The 19,788-nt window shown below is 41.3% G+C and overlaps 1 protein-coding gene across 1 annotated transcript; it reads left to right on the top strand.

Annotated features, from left to right (window-relative positions):
* The first annotated feature begins 5,455 nt into the window (after positions 1-5,455).
* On the top strand, positions 5,456-8,690 carry LOC146385989 (dynein axonemal light chain 4). The gene is made up of 4 exons (XM_084931996.1): positions 5,456-5,641; positions 6,014-6,093; positions 7,393-7,476; positions 7,611-8,690. Exons 2-4 carry the CDS (start codon positions 6,022-6,024, stop codon positions 7,773-7,775), a joined length of 321 nt encoding a protein of 106 aa, XP_084788122.1. The 5' UTR covers positions 5,456-5,641; positions 6,014-6,021; the 3' UTR covers positions 7,776-8,690.
* Positions 8,691-19,788: the final 11,098 nt, after the last annotated feature.

Below are 19,788 nucleotides of genomic sequence, written 5' to 3' on the forward strand. Positions count from 1 at the left end.
CACTTGTTGCTTTGCTCTAAAAAGTTCCAGGGAATGAGGAAACAGAAAAAAAAAGCAGGCAAAATGGTTAAATAAGTGGTTTTTATTAAAGTTTCTGTTAAATCCTCCCAATTCTTTTGATCTTTGGGCTGAAGGAAGGACAATACTCGGTGTATAAATGCTCAATCAACAATCTTTTATTCCATACAATTCAACACTTTATGAGCATAAACCATCCGGAGGGGAGATGAGCGCGGGAGGGTGTCCGCCTGATCTCGAAGTGTCTGAGCGTACCTCAGATTCTTATAGCTTCAGCCCCCCTCCACCTGGTCATAAAACCTAAACATCCACATTCTTTCTCTCTCTCAGTGAGCCTGAGTTATGACCTTGGCTTCCTGTGCAGTATGTTCTGTTCTTTTCTAATCAGACAAATAAGGCCATGACTCTCTGAAAACAGTATTTCTTATACCTCAGCAGTATAATGCATCATAAAACAATATCATTCATTCACGATAAATCAGCAGTCTAATGTAATACAAATCAGTTTAATAAGTGTAATAGTTATCACCTTCTTCTAAGTCAGGAGAATAATGCAAACTAAAACTACATAATGATTTCACAATCTTTAATTAGGGGTCTAACGTGGCATAAGATAATATAATAATCTCACATTTCTAATAATAACTAATCTTTTTGCAACTGCAGTTATTGCCATCTCATGGCACTTTTGCATTGGCCTCATTTTTCAGACACAGAGGCCACGTCCATGTTTGGTACCATGTATGCCCACAGCTGAATATGAACAAGAACGTGAACAAGGCTCAACAACGCCCACATGCCACATGTCAATAATGCCTAATTAGAGTTTAAATTAGCATGTTATATAAAAGACTACTCCCTGTACAGCTGTTGCGAAGGAGGAAATGAAAAAAACAACACAATTTTTTGCACCAGGCTGAATAAACCTGCTTATAAAGCTGAGTTGCTTTTTTGGAGCCAGCAATTCATTTTCAATTCAGATTTATTTACATAGCACCAATTTCCAATAACAGTCACCTCAAGGTCATTTATACTGTAAGGTAAAGACCCCACAGTCTTCTGAAGAAAACCATAATAACTAAACTTTGTGACTGTGGGAAGGAACAAACTCCCTTTCGACAAGAAAAACTCTCGGATCAGGAAGAGGCAGCCGTCGGTCCTGACAGTTGGGTGGCTGTGGCTCAGGAGTTTAAAGCAGACCTCCTGCTAACCAGAAGGTTGGTAGTTCGACCCTTGTCTAACCCTTGTCGACCCTTGCACCAGAGTATGGATTTGTGTGAATGTTGAATAGAAAGTACTTACATTAAAAAAGCATAGAAAAAAGTGTAGATTGGGTGAATGAGGTGAGTTGTTGCTCAGTTAGAATAAAAAAGTGCCATATACCATGAGGGGAAACAAAAGAATATAGAGAAGAGAATGAAAAAGAGAGGATGGGGACACAAGCCCCCATATTAGACGCACAATAGTTTCCTGTGGCTGGATTATTGTGGGATGTTTGGTTTGCAACATCAAACCATGCTTGTATACAACAATGGCCATTTGAGGCAAACAAGCATAACCAGCCAAATCTGTGAGAACAAGACAGGGAAAAATTGCTTCTCTTTCTGTCTGAACACACTTTTTGCCACATTTGTGCTGATGCTGGCTCCTCGACATGGATATTTAAGGACATATTTCGAGAGTCATCAGCCAATCACTCAGATGGATAATTAGTCAGTCAGTCAGTGAATCATCTAAGCAGCAAATATTGTTTTTCATTGTTAATTTCTGAGTCTTGGCTCCATCTTTCTGTTGATGTCGCCTCTGTCACAGCTTGTTAGCAGAGTCACATGGAGTGTTCCTTTCCTCTCCCCAACAGTCTGCTTCCCCAGCTGTTGAATTATAGATACCTTATTACCTCTGTGTAGGGGCGGCATTTTATTATGAAAAACCTTATGTGACACACTACCAACCAGCGACAAGTCTAACACGAGTTTTTACATTTAATCTTACAGCCTCTCAGAATCTTTCTGAACATTTTTTTTCTCATTTCATTCAGGACAGACTTGGCGGGGAGGCGAGCGCCAGTCTTTCTCGTGACTACAGAAACAGAAGATTACAGATGGATTTTATTGTCACTGCAACTCGTGGCTTCATTGCCATGAACCCTGCAGTCATGCAGCTCTTACAGATCCTCTCATAATTGTACAATTAAATAGTTATTCACCTTTAATTGCTTTGCTTTAAAAACCTAGGCTCCACTATCCAAACTACTTTTACTTTCTTTTTCTTGGCCTCATCTCATACTTACCATGAAATATTTACAGTGTGTTTTCTCCTTGTGATAAATAATTTCCTCAAGGTCTTTATATCACCAGCTTTTCTCTTGACATAGTTTCAACACACCGTTTGTCAAACACATCTCCGTCTTTCCTTTACTTTGACATTCTCATTTCAGCGTACCCACCAGCCCTCTGGCACCTTTTTTGTGATTTTCTCACCTGGGTATGCAGTGCTTGCTTTCTGCCGCTCAGTGTATTTTTAGAAGCTGTTTCACATGTGATTGAAATGTAAAACAGCTGAGGAGGGTAGCTGTAGCTAAGGAGATGGACCAGAAGATTCATGGTTCGATCCCTGGCATGTCAAGTACCGTATCCTTGGGGAAGATACTGAACCCCAGGTTGCCACCAGAGCATCCACTGGAGTGTGGATGTTAGGTTAGGATCACTTAGGCATAGTTGGGGGAGGGGAAAAAAGAAAGTGTGGGTGAATGAGGCTTGGAGTAAGAAAGCACTTTGAGTGCTCAAGTTGTGTAGAAAAATACTATATTAGTCTTTTATACCACTCAGCATTTATTTTAATAAGTTCTTGATGATTTTGAATGTAACTAATCCAAATACATATAAAAAAGTAAAGGCCAGCCTTGCTATTGTTGTTTTCATATGCAAATTTGCAAACATAAGTCAAGCTGTCATGTTCTTTTTAGAGAGAAGAGGCTTTTTCCTGGCAACGCTTCCCAGAAGCCAAACATGTTCAGTCTTTTTCTTATTATGCTGTCATGAACTTTCACATGCTATCTGAGATCTGGAGAGTCTGAGATGTAGCTCTTGGGTTTCTTCCAGTTTCTACTACATTGAGTCGCCTGATATTGGAGCGATCAATATCAGATTGGAAGATTGTGGGTGATCGTGGCTCAAGAGTCAGCAGTTTGCCTTCTAATCAGAAGGTTGCCGGTTTGAACCCCGGCTCCGACAGTCTTTGCTGTTGTGTCCTTGGGCAAGACACTTCTGGTGGTGGTCAAAGTGCCTGGTGGCGCCAGTGTCTGGCAGCCTCGCCTCTGTCAGTGCACCCCAGGGCAGCTGTGGCTACAATGTAGCTTGCCAATGTGTGGATGACTGAATGTAGTGTAAAGCGCTTTGGGGGGACTAAGTAAAGCGTAGGCCATTAACCATTTAACATAAAGCCATCAAACACTCAAATGTTCCACAGACAGCCAAAATTTCTGCTTTCTGATGAGCTCTTAATCAGCTACTTTTGATTAGCAGCTGCTGGTTTCCAAGGGTAAGTAAGGGTGAGTTTATTTTTCTACATGGCTGAATTGAATCATGTGAAAAGTTGTTTTTTTTTTTACATAACTGTATCATATTTAGATGAGATGGTTGAGTGCTAAGTTATCAGTTGATGCTAACATGCTTGGGTAGCAATGTGCATCCTCATTTGGATATAAATGTGCACTCTTTAGGCACAGATAGCTATAAATTAATGTTAACTAGAAAAACAAATAGAATGGTGTAATTTCAGATGAACCTTAAGCGCAAAATTTGTGGAAGAAATCTACTACAGAGCCACACTATGTGTCAGAAAACATCCTAAAAATGTTAACATGTTACACCTGACATATCTGTCAGTAATAGTGGCCACGCCCCCAATAATGCAAACTTTAGTAAAATTTTGAGACAACTTAAACAGGTGAGCTAAAAAAAAACAAACCTTCTCACAGACTTGCTTTAAAGTGGAAATTGTATTGTAATTTCTTATACATACGTGTGTGTGTGATAGGATAGATAGGAGATGTGGTTTGAAAGCTGTAAGACAAAGTTAAGTAAAGACTGATCTTTAACTTTAAAAAAGAAAAACTTGAGATCTTTGAGAATCATAGTGACCAAATTCATTCTGTGGCTTTGAAGACTGTGTGCGCTGGTTAAAGGCTTCAAACAAAGAATGTAAACAGAGTCAGAATGTGCTGTCAAACTACACATATCAGGTGCTCAAACCGATGCTGTAACCCAAATGGGTCAATTAGGCTGATCAGAAATCCTGCCAAATCATGTCATAACATAATGCACTGCTGTGCAATTAGTTAATGGCTCGGTGTTTCTCTGAGCCAGGGCACTCCCTTTTCAGAGAAGCGGATAAAGAGGAGGTGATGTGAGGGTTGAAACGTCCCAGCATTTGGTTAACAGCATGCATTTTTCTCCAGAAATTAATCATAGAGACAAGAACAGAGGAGACTGTGAGAGTGGAAGGAGAGGAAGATTATCAAGTGATCTGATTGTTTTCTCTCTCTGGGATTGATTGATAATCCACTCTAATCCACAACAGAGTCGATTATTTATTTATTTTTTAAGATCGTCGGGTTGGTATTTCAGGTTGGATTATACCATAGAGTGTTTGAGGCTAAATGGACAACCAGAAAACGCACCTCTCACTGACAGACCGTGGAATTATTTATCTTTCAAAGCACTGTGGAGTTTTCTGAGCTTGGGTTTGGTTTTGTGTGCTTGTGGATGCACGTATGTAGAGCAGACTGACGATTCTGGGTCAAATCAATCCACCTGGGGGATTCCGCGCACATGTTTCCAGCTGAATGTGGGTCAGAGACTGTCAGAGAGCTGATTAGGATGGATAAAAAAGGTTTTACCCATGCTCTGCCTGATCGACAGGAGAGTGGCCTAATTTAAAAACAGTTATGTGTGCAGGTAGATACTGATGATAAGTGTGTTAGCTCAAGCTCTGTACCACAGTAAAAATCATTTATACTGGTCCAAATCAAGAGACCTTCTGTGTATTTTCCACTAAATGACATAATTAGACACCTTTATAAAATTATTCTTAAGGTATATGTTATTATAAACATCTTGTATCAAAAAGCTGTTAATAATAGGTCCACCTTAACCAGTGTCAGTATTAAGAGTTCTCCTTTTTTTCTATATGTAATAAATGAATCAGAAGTAATTACACAGTTACATAGTATTTCTGTCGTTACATTTTTTTCCTTTTTTGTTTCCTTTTAATTTTCCTTGCATTTAATCTTCATTTTTTCAAATTTATTAAAAAAAAAAAAAAAGAAGAATAAAAACTTAATTTGGTTACGTTAGCGTTCTCGGAAACGGGCGGGTTGCTTTCCATTTGATCGACGGACTCTCAACCAATAAGAACTCAGCTCGGCAGAGCTAGGCGGGGCCAAACTCCACGGATATCGCTTGTTTAAAATGTCTCCTTAACAACCGAACTGGAAGTCAAACAGCAGAAGTTTTCGTGGGGCAAACGCTTCGTAAGTGACACATCTCCGGGTCACTGCGCATTCATCAAGTCTCGATAACGCACGGCAACCCATAACGGCGCGACGGTGGATCTAAATAAGGCGAGTTTTAGCTAGAAAACAACCAGTGCATCAAATGTTTGCTATGAAAACATGCTAAGCTAATTAGCCTGTTAGGGCTGCTAACCTGATAAGGCGCTGTCCCGTTAACAAACCTGCCGTGACGCGATACCTGTGGACACTGTTTAAGTGTGGAACCGCTTATTATTCTGGTGTGAACTACGATGTGAGACTTCTTGTCGTTAGCCAGTATAGGGCTAAGCGATGTTAGCTAACCTCTTCCCCAACACAGGTCATGTTAGCCACAGATGTGAGCTTGCTGTGCAGGATAGCCGCTACTCCTGATGAAGTGACACTTGGTGACACGCTCCGGGGACAGCATTTTTAACGTGCACACACATGCTTTATTTGCAGGAGTCGGAATGGCCGGGACTGGCGAGGGAAAGAAAGAAGAGGCCGATTACAAGAGACTGCACAGCTTCCCTCTCATCAGGGTAGGAATGAAGTGACATTGTTCACCTAGGACCAGGACAAGAAGGTCCTGAGTGTGGATGAGACATTTGTGATACTGTGAAATAAAAAGATTATGCAGGTGTGAGGCTGCTCAGGTTTAGTAGATGTAGTTGTGATGCATAAGCAGACTGTAAATGAGTGAAGGACTCAGTCAACTTTATTTAATGTTAAGTTTAAAACAACTACTGCAGACTAAGATGGCTCAGATGCAAATTAGTGTTGCGACAGATCACAGTAAGTACTGTAAGGACTAATTCGTAGTTAAAAGTTGTAGGGTTAAACATGACTAATGCACCACCAGTTTTTTTAAAAAAAAAGCTGATTAGGTCTGCCTTAACGACTCTGAAAGAAAGAGGCTGAAAATGAGTAGGAAAGTGGTGGTATGCACTCATAGTTTCACTCATCTCTGGGACTAAGAATCAATACGCCTGCACTCAAAAAATAATAATTTAGATGAAGATACCTGTTATGTAATCGCTAAGAACTTGATAAGCTGATTTAAAAACCCTATCAAACCACCTATTCAGCAGCCATTAGTGTGAAAAAGTCATCTCACGCCCACGCACAAAGCTGCCTGTTTAGTTTGCCAGTGGGAAGTGTCTGATAAAGTTTGCTGCAGGCTGACAGCAGCCCACTGCCATACCTGCAGCATGCAGGGATGAGTGTAAAGGTGGCACAGAACATGCTCTGCTGTGTAAACTAAACTTCTAAAAGTTTAGTTGGAAATTTAGAAACTACATCTCTTAAAAAGTTGTCCTGCACTGTCACTTAAGGACGCCTGTGTAGCCGGTGCAGTGTCATGAAGAAGTCCATTATCTGATGGTGACATTTGCGTCTCAAGGACACAGAAACTGTAACACTCATGTAGGAGTTAGTTTAGTTATTACCGGGAACCTTCTTTTTCTCTTTCTGTGAGAAAACAAAAGAGCGCACACTAAACTTCACAATATTTGTTTGGTCGTTAAATACGTGCACGCTAGGCAACACAGCAGGCTCAGGTGTGGCTCACACAAGGTGTCGTATTCTCTAAGATTAGCAAACAGCTCCTAAGCACCAACTGCAAAATAAAGTCTGCAGCTATTGTGTCTTCACACATTTGCTCAGTCAGAGCACGCTGACTAAACCAAGCATCACAGTGACAGACAGCGCTAGGGAAGAAGTAGCTCGCATGGCAAGTTGTCTGACCACATTGGGGGACGGTCAGAAAGGATGAAGGCAATGCAGTGTTGTTTATAGCTGACTTGTTTATATTCATGTCATAGCTCTGTGTTTGTCCTCAGCACACAGACATGCCAGAGGAAATGAGGGTTGAGACCATGGAGCTGTGTGTTACAGCCTGTGAAAAGTATGCCACCAACAATGAGGTGTGTATATTTTGCTTTCAGTCTTGAGTAAAATATTGAGGATGCCTTTTCAAATTTCTCTCGTGTGTTGTGCTGATGGCCAGGGCTTCTGTTTTTCTTTTTTTTTTTTTTTCCTTTCTTGCCGTCTTCCATAGAGTGCTGCAAAGATGATCAAGGAGTCCATGGATAAGAAATTTGGCAGCTCGTGGCACGTGGTCATTGGCGAAGGCTTCGGCTTTGAGGTCACACACGAGGTGAAGAACCTTCTTTACATGTTCTTCGGAGGAAGCCTGGCCGTCTGCGTGTGGAAGTGCTCGTAGCACCTTCTCTGACGTTCTCGCCGGGCTGGAAATGAACCACCAGCTACCATCCAGATGCTGGTTATACTTGTTTCGGCAGGTTAGGTCAGGTCGCTACCAGCCACTGAGGCAGGAACCGGGAAGCGCTCATTGATTTTAAAAATGCAGCGAGAATAGAAGAAAGGGGGTTTTGATTGCGACTTTGGCTGGTGGGCCTAAAAATAGCGTCTCGCCTTGTCTGTCACCGGTCTGTTCCTCTCTGTTGTTAACCATCCATCTCTCCATTCAGTGCATTAAAAAAAAAATAAAAAAAAAAAGGAAAGAGGCGAGAACATTTGTGAGCATGCATGTGCAAGCAAGTTCAACTTCTCCAACAATTACAGCCAGCCAGGGTCTCCAAAGTCCTTTACCCTCATTCCTCTGCAGGGAGTGTGTGTATGTGTGAGTGTTTTATGTTTGTGTGTGCTGGACACACACACACACATTTTTGTTTTTTTCCTTCTTTCTTTTTATGTAGCACCACGTCATCGCCGTGCTCAGCAGTTTGACAAGACTGCGCAACACTAAGCCGTCCACGCCGCCTGTAACTTTACACGTGTCTTTCTCTATCCAACTGCACTAGTGTTTCAATAAAATTTGTAAGATTTTTTTATGTGTACATATTTTGATGCAACTTGAAAACACTTCTTTTTAAGGACCAGTTTCATCTTCTTACGATTAAAAAGGCTCGGAGTCTTCTGAGCCGAACACGGAACCCGACCTCACCTTTTCTCCTCGTTAAGGTGTTTGTTATTATCCCTAATAATATCATCACCCCACTGGGTGATAACAGCAGTGTGATTGTTTTCATGTTGATGCCAGTTTTAATGATCCTTTGCTGGATCATTACGCGCGAAGTGACCTGATTGTATAATAAACTGAAATGTGTAAAACAGAGCCCGACATCTGCCTCTGTTTTGTTCTTTGCGGTTTCTGCGAGCTTCGTTACAGTTACCACACAGCATGCTGCAAACTTAGGGCTCACGTTTCTGATTAAATGCAATTCATGAAAAGGAGGTTTTTGTGACAGATTGAGAGCAAATTGGAACTGTTTGTCCTTGAAATGTAGTCAAGCAATTATACTGACTGACTGACTGCATCCAGCACAGGAAATGTCATTTCTCTCATGTATCAGTACAAGTGAATATGAATGAGTAAAGGAAATATATGCTTCACACAGAGGAATAAAATGGTGCCAGCTGCTTCTGCTTGGCTTTCTAAGCATAGAGAAATACAAAAAGGAGGAAAAAAGCTTTAAAAAAACAAAACAAAACAAGATGCCAAGGCTTTATGTTCATATGGAAAAAGGAGAACATCAGTGTTGGAGCGATGGGGACTTGTCATGAGGGATGATGAAGCCCGACTCAGTTTTTGTTGAAGCATTAGTCTGGTTTACAGTTTAAATATTATTTTCCACTAAAGGCAAAGGATGTGTTTGGTCAGACAAAAGTGAGATGACACAAAGTTAAACTGTCAATACTACACCCACTACATACACACACCCACACACAGCACTTACATGAAACATTTCTCAGGCGCTACATGATCGCTGAAAATGGCTTAAAAATTCAAGCTTGTGAGCACAGAGAGATAAGATTTAAAGAATATTTGCTCTGGCCCGAAAACGACGTGTTTATATTCAACACGTAATAGCATGTTGAATATAAACACTGCTCTCATGCTAATGTTAAACTCAGCCCTGAAGCGAAAGGTCCGGTGCTCTAAACCCATCAGCCACAAGATTAAAGGTGATGTTTACAATATTAATAACCTTGTTTCAATGATTTCCTAGGAGACCACAGGTCCTGACATTTATATGGGTGTTAGTTTTACACTTGGCACAAGCCTGACTAAGCCCACTGCAGTCCCTCACTGGACTCAAGAACCACAAAAAACACTCTTAGGTGTTGACTTGGCCTCCAGAGAATTATCTTAAAGCTATTTTTAGATGTAAAACGCAGCTACTTAGATATTTGAGACAAATTTCTGTGAGTTGGAAAGCACCAGCTGCAGATGATTACTAACTGTGGCCTCACAAAGTGAGCCAATTTGCTCAGTTTTGTGGTAAATGTGTACAAATAATACACTGCTCAGAAAAAATGTACACTTTGAAAACACATCAGATCTCAATGGGGAAAAAAAAGATGTTGGATATTTATACTGATATGGACTGGGTAATGTGTTCAGTATGAAAGCATGGCACAAAATGAAAATGGTCAACCTGCAGAGGGCTGAATTAAAAGAAAATCAAAGTGGAAAAATTATGCAGAGTCCTTTTGTTAAAATCTCATTGCAGTGACTCAAAATGATATCAGTAGTTTGCTCACACATGCATGCCCGACAACATGAGGGCATGTTCCTAATAAGATGATGGATGGTGTCCTGGAGGATTTCCTGTCAGATATAGACCAGGACATCTCTGAGCTCCTGGACAGTCTGAGGTGTATAGCCTGGTAGCGTTGGATGGACCAGAGCATAATGTACCAGAGATGGTCTATCGAATTCACGTCAGGTTAGCCTGGGGGCGAGTCAGTGGTATCAGTTCCTTCATCCTCCAGGAACTGCCTGCATACTCTCGCCACATGAAGTCAGGTATTGTCATGCAGCAGGAGGAACCTCGGACCTACTGCACCAGCGTAGGTTCTCACAGCGTGTCCAAGGATTTCATCCTGATACCTAATGGCAGTCAGGGTACCGTTACCTAGCCTGTAGAGGTCTGTGTCCCTCTCCATAGATATGCCTGCCCAGACCATCACTGACCCACATCAAGCTGGTTATGCTGAACTATGTTGCAGACACTATAACGTTCTCCATGGCTTCTCCAGACCCTGTGCTCAGGGTGAACTTGCTCTCATCTGTGAAAAGCACAGGGTGCCAATGTTAGACCTGCCAGTTCTGGTATTTTATGAGAAATGCCATTTGGGCTCCACAGTTCAGGGCAGTGAGCGCAGGGCTCAATGGAGGACGTCTGCCACCCTCATGAAGTCTGTTTCTGATTGTTTGGTCAGAGAAATTCACTCCAGTATCCTGCTGGAGGTCATTTTGTAGCTCTGACAGTGCTCATCCTGTTCCTCCTTGCACAAAGGAGCAGATACAAGTCCTGTTTATTGGCTAAGGACCTTTTGCAGTCCTGTCCAGCTCTCCTAAAGTAACTGCTTGTCTGTGGGAATGGAATAGAATAGCCCTTTATTGTCAGTGTACATGTACAATAAAATTGTGGGTTTCCTCTGTGCTCCCGAGACTGTGCTGGGAGACATAACAAACCATCTGGCAATGATACAAATACATGTGGCATCCTGGAGTAGATGAACTATCTGTACCATCAGTAGTGACACCGACTCTAGCCAAATGCAAAACTAATGTTCATTTCATTAACACCAAAGCAGATGAAACTGCCTTGATGTTAATGAACAACCCTCTCTGCTACTTAACTGAGCAGATCAATATCCCAGAGGTTTAACTGGCTTGATTCCTTACTCTGACTTAAAAGTGTTCCATTCAGTTTTTTGACCAGTGGTTTTAAAAACTCAAAGATGTGAAGCTTGTCTGCCAAATGGGAAGAACTCTGTTGTGACTCAATCAAGTGTCTGTTTGCTTTCAAAGTGTGCAGAGGGCTTTTTTTTGGCTCAGCATTGGAGGGAGAGAAACCGCCTTTATTGACAGATTAGCAGTATCTTGCAGCTTCTGCCACAGTTTTTGTGCACCCAAACCACCATGACCCCACACTGGGTCAGTCTGCACTCACAAATACTACAATGCTTGCCAAGCTGTCCTCTTACCTTCGCTTTTATGTCCACACTGTTGTCTGCAGTGTCACCATATTTTCATCTTATGAAGGTAATGGTGACAAATATGTCTATTTTTATGGTTGTCCCCCGCTAGTTCAGCAAAAAACTCAACAAAAAGCTGTCTCCTTCAAAACAGAAGTACAGGCCCGTTTATATATTAGCTCTAAAACTAGCACACATAAATGGTAATAAAACACACAGTTATTTTGGGTATGCCTCTAATGTCTCTCTGGAGGCTTTGGTATTTTTGTCCACATGCCTCAGACTGAGTTTTCTCCTTTAAGAGGTGAATATCTTTCATCAAATCTGATTTTTATTTGAAATTTTTTGTTGATGTGCCAGAAATCATTAAGTGTTCCTCAAAGTATGAGCCAAGAAGTCAGCTGGCACAGCTCTAACAGTTTAAAATATCACTAATCTCATAGCTCCCTGTCTAATCATACTGGAGCAGTTGCAGTATGTATTCTTGATGATCTGCATATTAGATTTTACAGAGATTTTATGCTGAACACCGTTCTTGACACAACCCATTTATCCAGAGGTGATCAGCCATGGCGGATGATCTGATATCCTCGTGTTGGTGTTGTTCCCAGACCATCATGAAAATGTTGTTCCAGGTTCAACATTGCAAGTGACCAATCACATTGTTGTGACGTTATTCTTTTGCGCGCCAAGCCATTCGTGCATTTATGAAATTCCAATGTTGCAAGGACAATATCAATTCTGCTTACTGTTTATTAAAGGGTTAGGGTTAGGGTCAGGGTCCGTTGATCGGCGGACAGAGGCGGTTTCTCGCAGCTTAAGTACAGTTTTTTGTTTTACGCCGGTTTTTCCCGAAGTCGCAAAAGTATGACGTCACAACATTCTGATTGGTCACTTGCAATGTTGATCCTGGAACAACATTTAGTATGATGATCTGGGAACAACACCAACACGAGGATATCAGATCGTGCAGCGATGGCGTATATAGACATGTACAGAGAAGGGATGGTGGGTATATTAGCTAAAACATGCTGAATGTGGAGATGCCCTGAAGGAGGAACAGAGGAAGACCATAAAAAAGATTCATCGACTGGCCTCTAAAATCTATGCATGGGGGACCACTCTTTAGGGTAGACAGCATTAGTGGAAATTAGTTGCCTTTTACTTCTATTCCACTACAGCTAGAGAAGCAGATTCTATGGAAAAGGATTATGGACACTGAAAAAAGGGATAAAAAAAAAAGGAACAGAAAAGTCAGAATTCTGACATTAATCTCAGAATTGTGACCCGGCTCCAGAAAATGGATTGATGAATGGATAGATAATGAATGTGGCGGGAGCCATAACTGTAATTACAATGGTAATAATAGCTGTGCTACAGCGAGCCCATAGAAATGACAAGTACACTTGGCTATATCTTTGCCACAATAATGATTAGATGCCCTGAGCTGTTGCATACTGAGTTGGTGCAGCAGCTCTGTGTGCTTGTGAGTTTGGCTGTTGCTTGGCTCGGTGAGGGCAGAGGTAGCACAGTTGTCATCTTCTCTGTTCAGGATTCTTTGTGCTCCGTGCTCTGATGTCTCTGGCCACTCACAGTTCTGCTCTTTTGACCTTTAGTCTTGCCACCTAATCAGAAACACCTCTATCCCCACTGCCCGTCCAGTGCAAGTCCAACTAAACTAAATGTGCATCTTCCCCACTCAATAAAAACGTAACAAAAAAATATATGCAGTAGACTATTCAGTCAATAATTCCAGCAGCATTTCTAACTTCTGATTAGGTGGACAGCCTACAGCCTGCCTCCGTAGTCGCCCACCTCCTCTTCTAAACACACTGACCTCTGAAGCCTGCAGATCCCTCCACTGAGCTGAATACATTGTGATGTCTCAGACTGCACACAATAAATCCCACACACTCGTGCTTGACCCTGCTCTCCACAGGAGGAGATCAGGCTTGCAGCTGGCCTCCTTCTTAACCCCTGGTCAACAGCTACACTCAGTAATACAATATAGCAGGCCGCAGCCCTGCTGTTCTCTGTAAACTGATTTGTTGTGTAGCAGTCATTAATACAAGTAATAACCGATGTGAAAAATTCCTCAAATTCTCTTTGAAAACCAGTTTTTGTAGAGATGTAACACTAAAATGTTTCCCTTCTGGTGAAAAAAGCCTCTGTTCTATGCAGTTTAGACTGTTCCAATTTTAGAATCACTACAGTAAGACCCCTTCTTCTGCGATTCTCCATCAGCGCGACAACCATTGTAAACACCTCAGCTTAATGGCTGACATGGATTTGACAGGGATACGCGTGGATTTGCTTGGGCTGAAGCCAGCGTAATACAATGACAGGTTCACCCAGATTCGCCTGGCCCGTTTTTATGCCAAGGAGCCTGTTTGCTGTGCAATTATTGTAACAACGCTCAGATTAATCCCGTGGGTCCTGTGACAGTAAACATTTATTCCACCCTGTGATGCACCTCATTCATTATTCACCTCAGACAGTCTTTATAAATCTCCTCCTTCTCCTTGTGTCTCCTTGCGTTGTTAAATATTTATACAGTGAACCACGGAGTCACGCTGCTGGTTTGCTTGGTGTCAGCGCTGCGAGGAAAGGGTTATTATCCAGCAAGAGGCTCTTTGGAGCTGTCATTGAATTTACAGGCACATTGTCACCTGGGGACAGTGTTAAATAGCTTGTACACATCTCTAAAATACAACACAACCAATGCGCGTGGTGCTGTGTTTCCTGCTGATTAGAACAGTCTCTTTTTAAATATTGCATACTTATTCACAATGCCAAATTTAGCAGTTCGCAAGTGCGAGTTGATGAATAACTGAACAGACTCTCTTGTTCTATAGTTGGCACTCTTTGATGTCTTTACTCTTAAAATAGCCATTTGTGAGCAATTTCTGACCCAAAACATTTGCACAGCCCCGACATATTTGTGCCTTATAATAAAGATGAGCCTACCAACATTTCTAACATGTAAATAATTGACATTTTTTCACCACATGTGACTGCTCTTCTTCTGTCGCTGCTCCCTTTAGGGTTTGCCGCAGCAGATCATCTGCCTCCTTCTCACCCTATCCCTAACATTCTGTCACACCAACCCTCTCTGACGTCTTCCTGTTTTTCCTGGCAATATATCCACTATTCCTCCTGTGCACATGTCCAAACCATCTCACTCTTGCTTCTCTAACATTGTCTCCAAACCCTTCAGCCTGAGGTGTCCCTCTGATGTACTCATTTTGTATCCTATCCCTCTGTCACTGACTACTCTGCATTTGCGATTATTTGGTATTTTAACTTTGCGTTTTCATTACACTAATACCAAGTTCTGTTGCATTCATAAAGTTATAGGACTAAAATTACAACCTTTGTTTACTTATTACTTTTTTATTACCAACAAAGCGGAGCATTTATGAAACAGACTGGCAATAAAGCTCTGCAGGGCGGAGTGAGTCCCATCTGTGTTTGTGAAAATGAATGAAATTAAAAGTAGCCTATTTTGATTAAAAAAAATAACAGCCTAATAGTTTCAAGAATATTAAAATGCAATAAATAAATAAATAAATACGCAGGACAGCTGGGATAGGCTATGACCCTAAATTGGATAAATGGAAAAAAATGAATGGATGAATACTTTCAATAACATTTTGAACTCTCAGGTCACGCATATTGATGAGCCAGGAGCTTTGGAAAGGTTACATTCATCCCTCTCTGACTTTAGCTCTATAGCTCAGGTGACTCATGACTACTCATTTAAGGTTCATCAAAAGAGGATAATGTGTCAGGAAGATGCAGTCAGTGATACAGATTTACTTCGGTTAACAATTTTTACAGTTGGAGAATGTAAGATAAATAAGATTTTACCATACATGCCCCCGTCCTTTGGCTCCTCAGTGTGCTGGCATTGAGGAGCCAAAAACATAATGTTTCCACCTCCGTGCTTGGCTGTAGGGATCGTGTTCTTTGGTTCATACTCAGCCCTTCTCAGCAAGCTGAGCTGATGCCAAAGAGTTTGATATTGTTTTCCACCAACCACAGCACTTTCTCCAAAGCCTTCTCTGAATCATGTTTACTGGCAACCCTAAGACGTGCCTGCACATGTGCCTTGTGGAGGATGGAGACCTTCTGGATGCTGCAAGATTTCAGGCCATTACAGAATAGTGTGTCACCAATGGTTTCCTTAGTGATTGAGGTCCCAACTGTCTCCAGATCATTAATAAGCTCTTTTCGTGCAGTTTTGGGTTGTTTTGGCACCTTCTCATGATCATCCTCACCCCATGAGTCAAGATGTTGCATGGATTTTGGGCCATTTTATATTTCTTCTATTTCTGAATAGTCACACCAACAGTTGTCACCATCACAACAAGCTTCTTGCTGGTTTCTGTTGCCTGGCCAAGCTGTTTACATGGTCTTGTGCTCCATCTGAGCTTTATAAAGGTCTACAATCTTGTCCTTGATGTCCTTTGACAACTCTTTGGTCTTGTCCATGGTGATCACACTTTTTTTGTGATTTTGTTTAAAAATGGTTTTACTTTTGTGAATTCCTTCAGGAGTATTAATCTACACGGGATTACTCAGGCTCAGGAGCCCCATAATTTAGAGACCGTTCCAGTGCTAAATTGCAACACCTGGTAGCAAGACCTTACCGCTATGTATTAATTTTAATGCTAACGTGTAGTCTTGGAGCCACCATCTGGTGACAGGAAGTTGGCATTGTTCTTATTTGGGGTTCCAAGTAAGCAGAGTCAAGTTGAAAATGTGATGAAAATGTCAGCAGATTGCATGCCAACATTTGCCCTGGGAACGATGTCACTGGATATGGCATAAGAATGAGTCCTTTACAAAAATCAAACCTGCCATTTTTTGAAACCCGGCTATGGAGGAAATCGCCGCTGCCTTCTCTGGCTTTCTTCTTTTACCCTGAGTCTGAGACAAAGCCACAGACCAAGCAGCATGTATACTGTCACCTTAATATCCTCTATTTTTGTGTTTTGTTTTCATCTTCAGGCCGCCTTGCTATAATGACCCCACCCACATTGAGCTTTTACTTAATTTTAATGGAAAATGACCAAAACCAAGCAGAGTTGAGTCAAGCTGAGCAGGTGATAATGGAAAAGAGACACAGGTAGAGATCTGTATCTTCTTTTTGCAAAATCCTGAAAGAGTTCAAGACTGAAGACGTCTATAGGCTGCTTACAGATTGACTAATACTAAAGACCTGAAGGAAAATGCATAGTTATCTTATTTATGTAATTAAACTAGAAAATATTACTTATTGAATCTTTATGTTCTCTTCTTCTAGTCATATTAGTTGCGTGAACTACATAAAGGGAGATACAGAGATCACATATTAAAGTTGATCTTTTCCAGCCCTCCTCGAAGTAAAAACAAAGAAAGAAGAATAATTCAGTAAATTTGTGAAGAAAGCTCTTTAACCATCATCTAGGGAAAGATTAAAGAGCATTACAGCAGTGTCCTTTGTTTTTCTTACATGTCCCTGAAAGCATAGCAGTGGTGAGCCTTTTATTATCATGGCAACAGTCAGCGGGCAAACCACACGTGAAATGGGGTTTTATTATCCACGAAACTACACCAAACATTAGTCCTCTAACTGTTGATGCTGAACTTCAATCCGTTTTTTTTTTTCTTTTTGTCATCACACTGTGTCCTCGTTTGAAGCATCTCTGTGTTGGAAAAGCTCAGTGCTGTCTCTTAGCAACCTCCTTACCACCTGTGATGGTGAGCGGAAGGTTGCAGCGTCCCTGGGTGTGTGTGTGTTAGTGAATGACACAGGAGGTAAAACACAAAAGAAACCCTTTGGTGCTTGAAAATATAGTGAGTGACAACTCTCAAAATTCAGTAGCTAGTACTGAAAAATGAGGATAAGGGAAAAAGAGAGAATGTGGCCTTTTAGAGGTTCGAAAATTCCACAGATTCACAAAGGTGCAGAGAGTTGGAGGGCAGAAGAGTGAGAGGAGAGTGTCAGGAGACAGCATTTAGAGATGGTGGTGGTGGGGGGTGGTGACAGAGGATGACAGAAGAGAGCAGGAGGGATAAATCTTTCATCTGAACATTGCTAGCGGCTTCCTTTTTTATGAGCAATAGGAAACACAATCCAATATTAATATGAGCGTGCGCATGTGGGTCTTTTTGCAAATGTGTGCGTGAGTCAGTCCCAGCTCTGACCAGCACTAGCTGTGGCTGTGCATTTCATTAGCTCTTCTCCAGACTGACATAAAAGGGAGTCATGAGTTTTTGGAAAATAGAGAGGCCGGTGAAATCAAATGAGAGTAAAAACATGGAGGGAATTTTTAAAAAAAAAAAAAGAAGAGATGTTTCAGTGTACGTGAGGATAAAACCTAAAAGGGCTTGATTATAAGAGAAACAGAGAAAAGTAAGTCACAGAAGAGAAGCAAATAAAAGGTTGGAAGGAAAGACAACCAAGTAGCAGTTGGATTGTTGCTTGAGTCCGGGCTTATGATTTCTTTCTTTCATTACCTTGAAAATCTTTTGTTACACCTGTAAAATTTGTGAGTTAAACTAAGAGGCCGAATACAAATTACATCTTGTTAGTGGCTTGGAGAGGGGGCGTGTTGTTGAAATATAATCTGCACTGAGGACGGTGCTAGAAACTTTGAAAACCACATGAAATACAAACCATATTCACTAGCTGCAAGGCTAAATAAAGATGCCGCTTCAATTAAATAAGCAGGGGGGGCAAAAGAGTTCAAGCACTCTCTAAATTTAATTCAAAGTGGCCATAGATACAGTTACTGAATTATCATCCTCAGCAACATGGTGGATTTTTAAAAATTGATATATAAATCATTGTTGGGTTTCTTATGGGTTTTTTTATTATTATTACGTTATACTGGCTCACAGAGAGTTTATAGTTTGTGTTCACATGGACGGGAACATACCTTTGAAATAGTGAAAAGGTTTGTTACACTGGAGCGATAAGAAAAGAGAACTCTGTATACGATCCAGTCATCAGTAACCCATATCTGATTTAAATGAGCGCAAGCCTTCTTTCAAGGTTGTCACCATGTGTACCTCTGCATGGTATCTGCTACTTTTAGAGTGCCCCACTGAAGTGCCATTGTACACAAAGAATATTTGATACACGTGACCTACCCGGTCATTGTCTTCTTGCCTCTGGTTCCTTTTCCTCAAAGCAACGTTTAAGCAGGAGGGTTCTTGTTTTGACGTACTAGACAAGTTCCATTTTACCTTGATAGGAAGAGTTGCATAACATACATACATACATTCATGCATACATTTTTAAAAGTTCCATCCATCCATTTTCTTGCTGTAATCTAATTCTGAGTCATGGTGGGTTTGAAGCTTATCCTAACTGCCATAGGACAAAAGACGGGGATACACCACAGCCAGGTGGCCAGTCTATTTCAGGGCTAACAGAGAGGCAAAAAAGCCTCTCTCACACACAGACACTCACACCTACAGCCAATTTAGAGCACTGATATCTTTGGACAAACAGGTACAGGGGGAACATGCAAGCTCCATACAGGGAAGTCCTTGGCAGCCAGCGGATTCAAACCTAGGAACTTCTTTTTTTGAGGTGACAGTCTTAACCACCACATAATCCTGTTGCCCGGTAAAAAGTGTTTACCTTAATTAATTTAGTGTAATTAAAAGGACACAAAGCATCAAAACAGACATGTTGTACTTATTTTACCTTTTTTGTTAGCAGCCTTTAAAGTCACCTCATTGCAATCCAACTCAAGACCTACCTAATGGTTTAGAGCAGGGGTGGGCAACTCCAGGCCTCGAGGGCTGGTGTCCTGCAGGTTTTAGATTTCAGGTGTGTGACTTGGGTCAACACACCTGAATCAAATTAATTACCAGGCCTCTGGAGAACTTCAAGAAATGTTGAGGAGGTAATTTAGCCATTTAAATCAGCTGTGTTGGATCAAGGACACATCTAAAACCTGGAGGACACCGGCCCTCGAGGCCTGGAGTTGCTCACCCCTGGTTTAGAGTGTCCTCCTCCACGATAAAAAAAATAACCATTCAGGGAACATATTTTGAAAGACGGCTTTTCAGCTCTTAAGTGTCGGAGACCTGGATGGTATGCCAAGGACCATTAAAGTAGCTCTTGAATACTGTGACGGTCATCATCAACTAAGACACTTTAAAGTGACTTTATTAAACACACGCATAGTTCCACATAAAAAGGATATTAAAAAAAATATTTCAAT

The sequence above is a fragment of the Perissodus microlepis genome, chromosome 6 (assembly GCF_051167445.1).
Source record: "Perissodus microlepis isolate ML-2025 ecotype Zambia chromosome 6, ASM5116744v1, whole genome shotgun sequence".
Lineage (NCBI taxonomy): Eukaryota > Metazoa > Chordata > Actinopteri > Cichliformes > Cichlidae > Perissodus > Perissodus microlepis.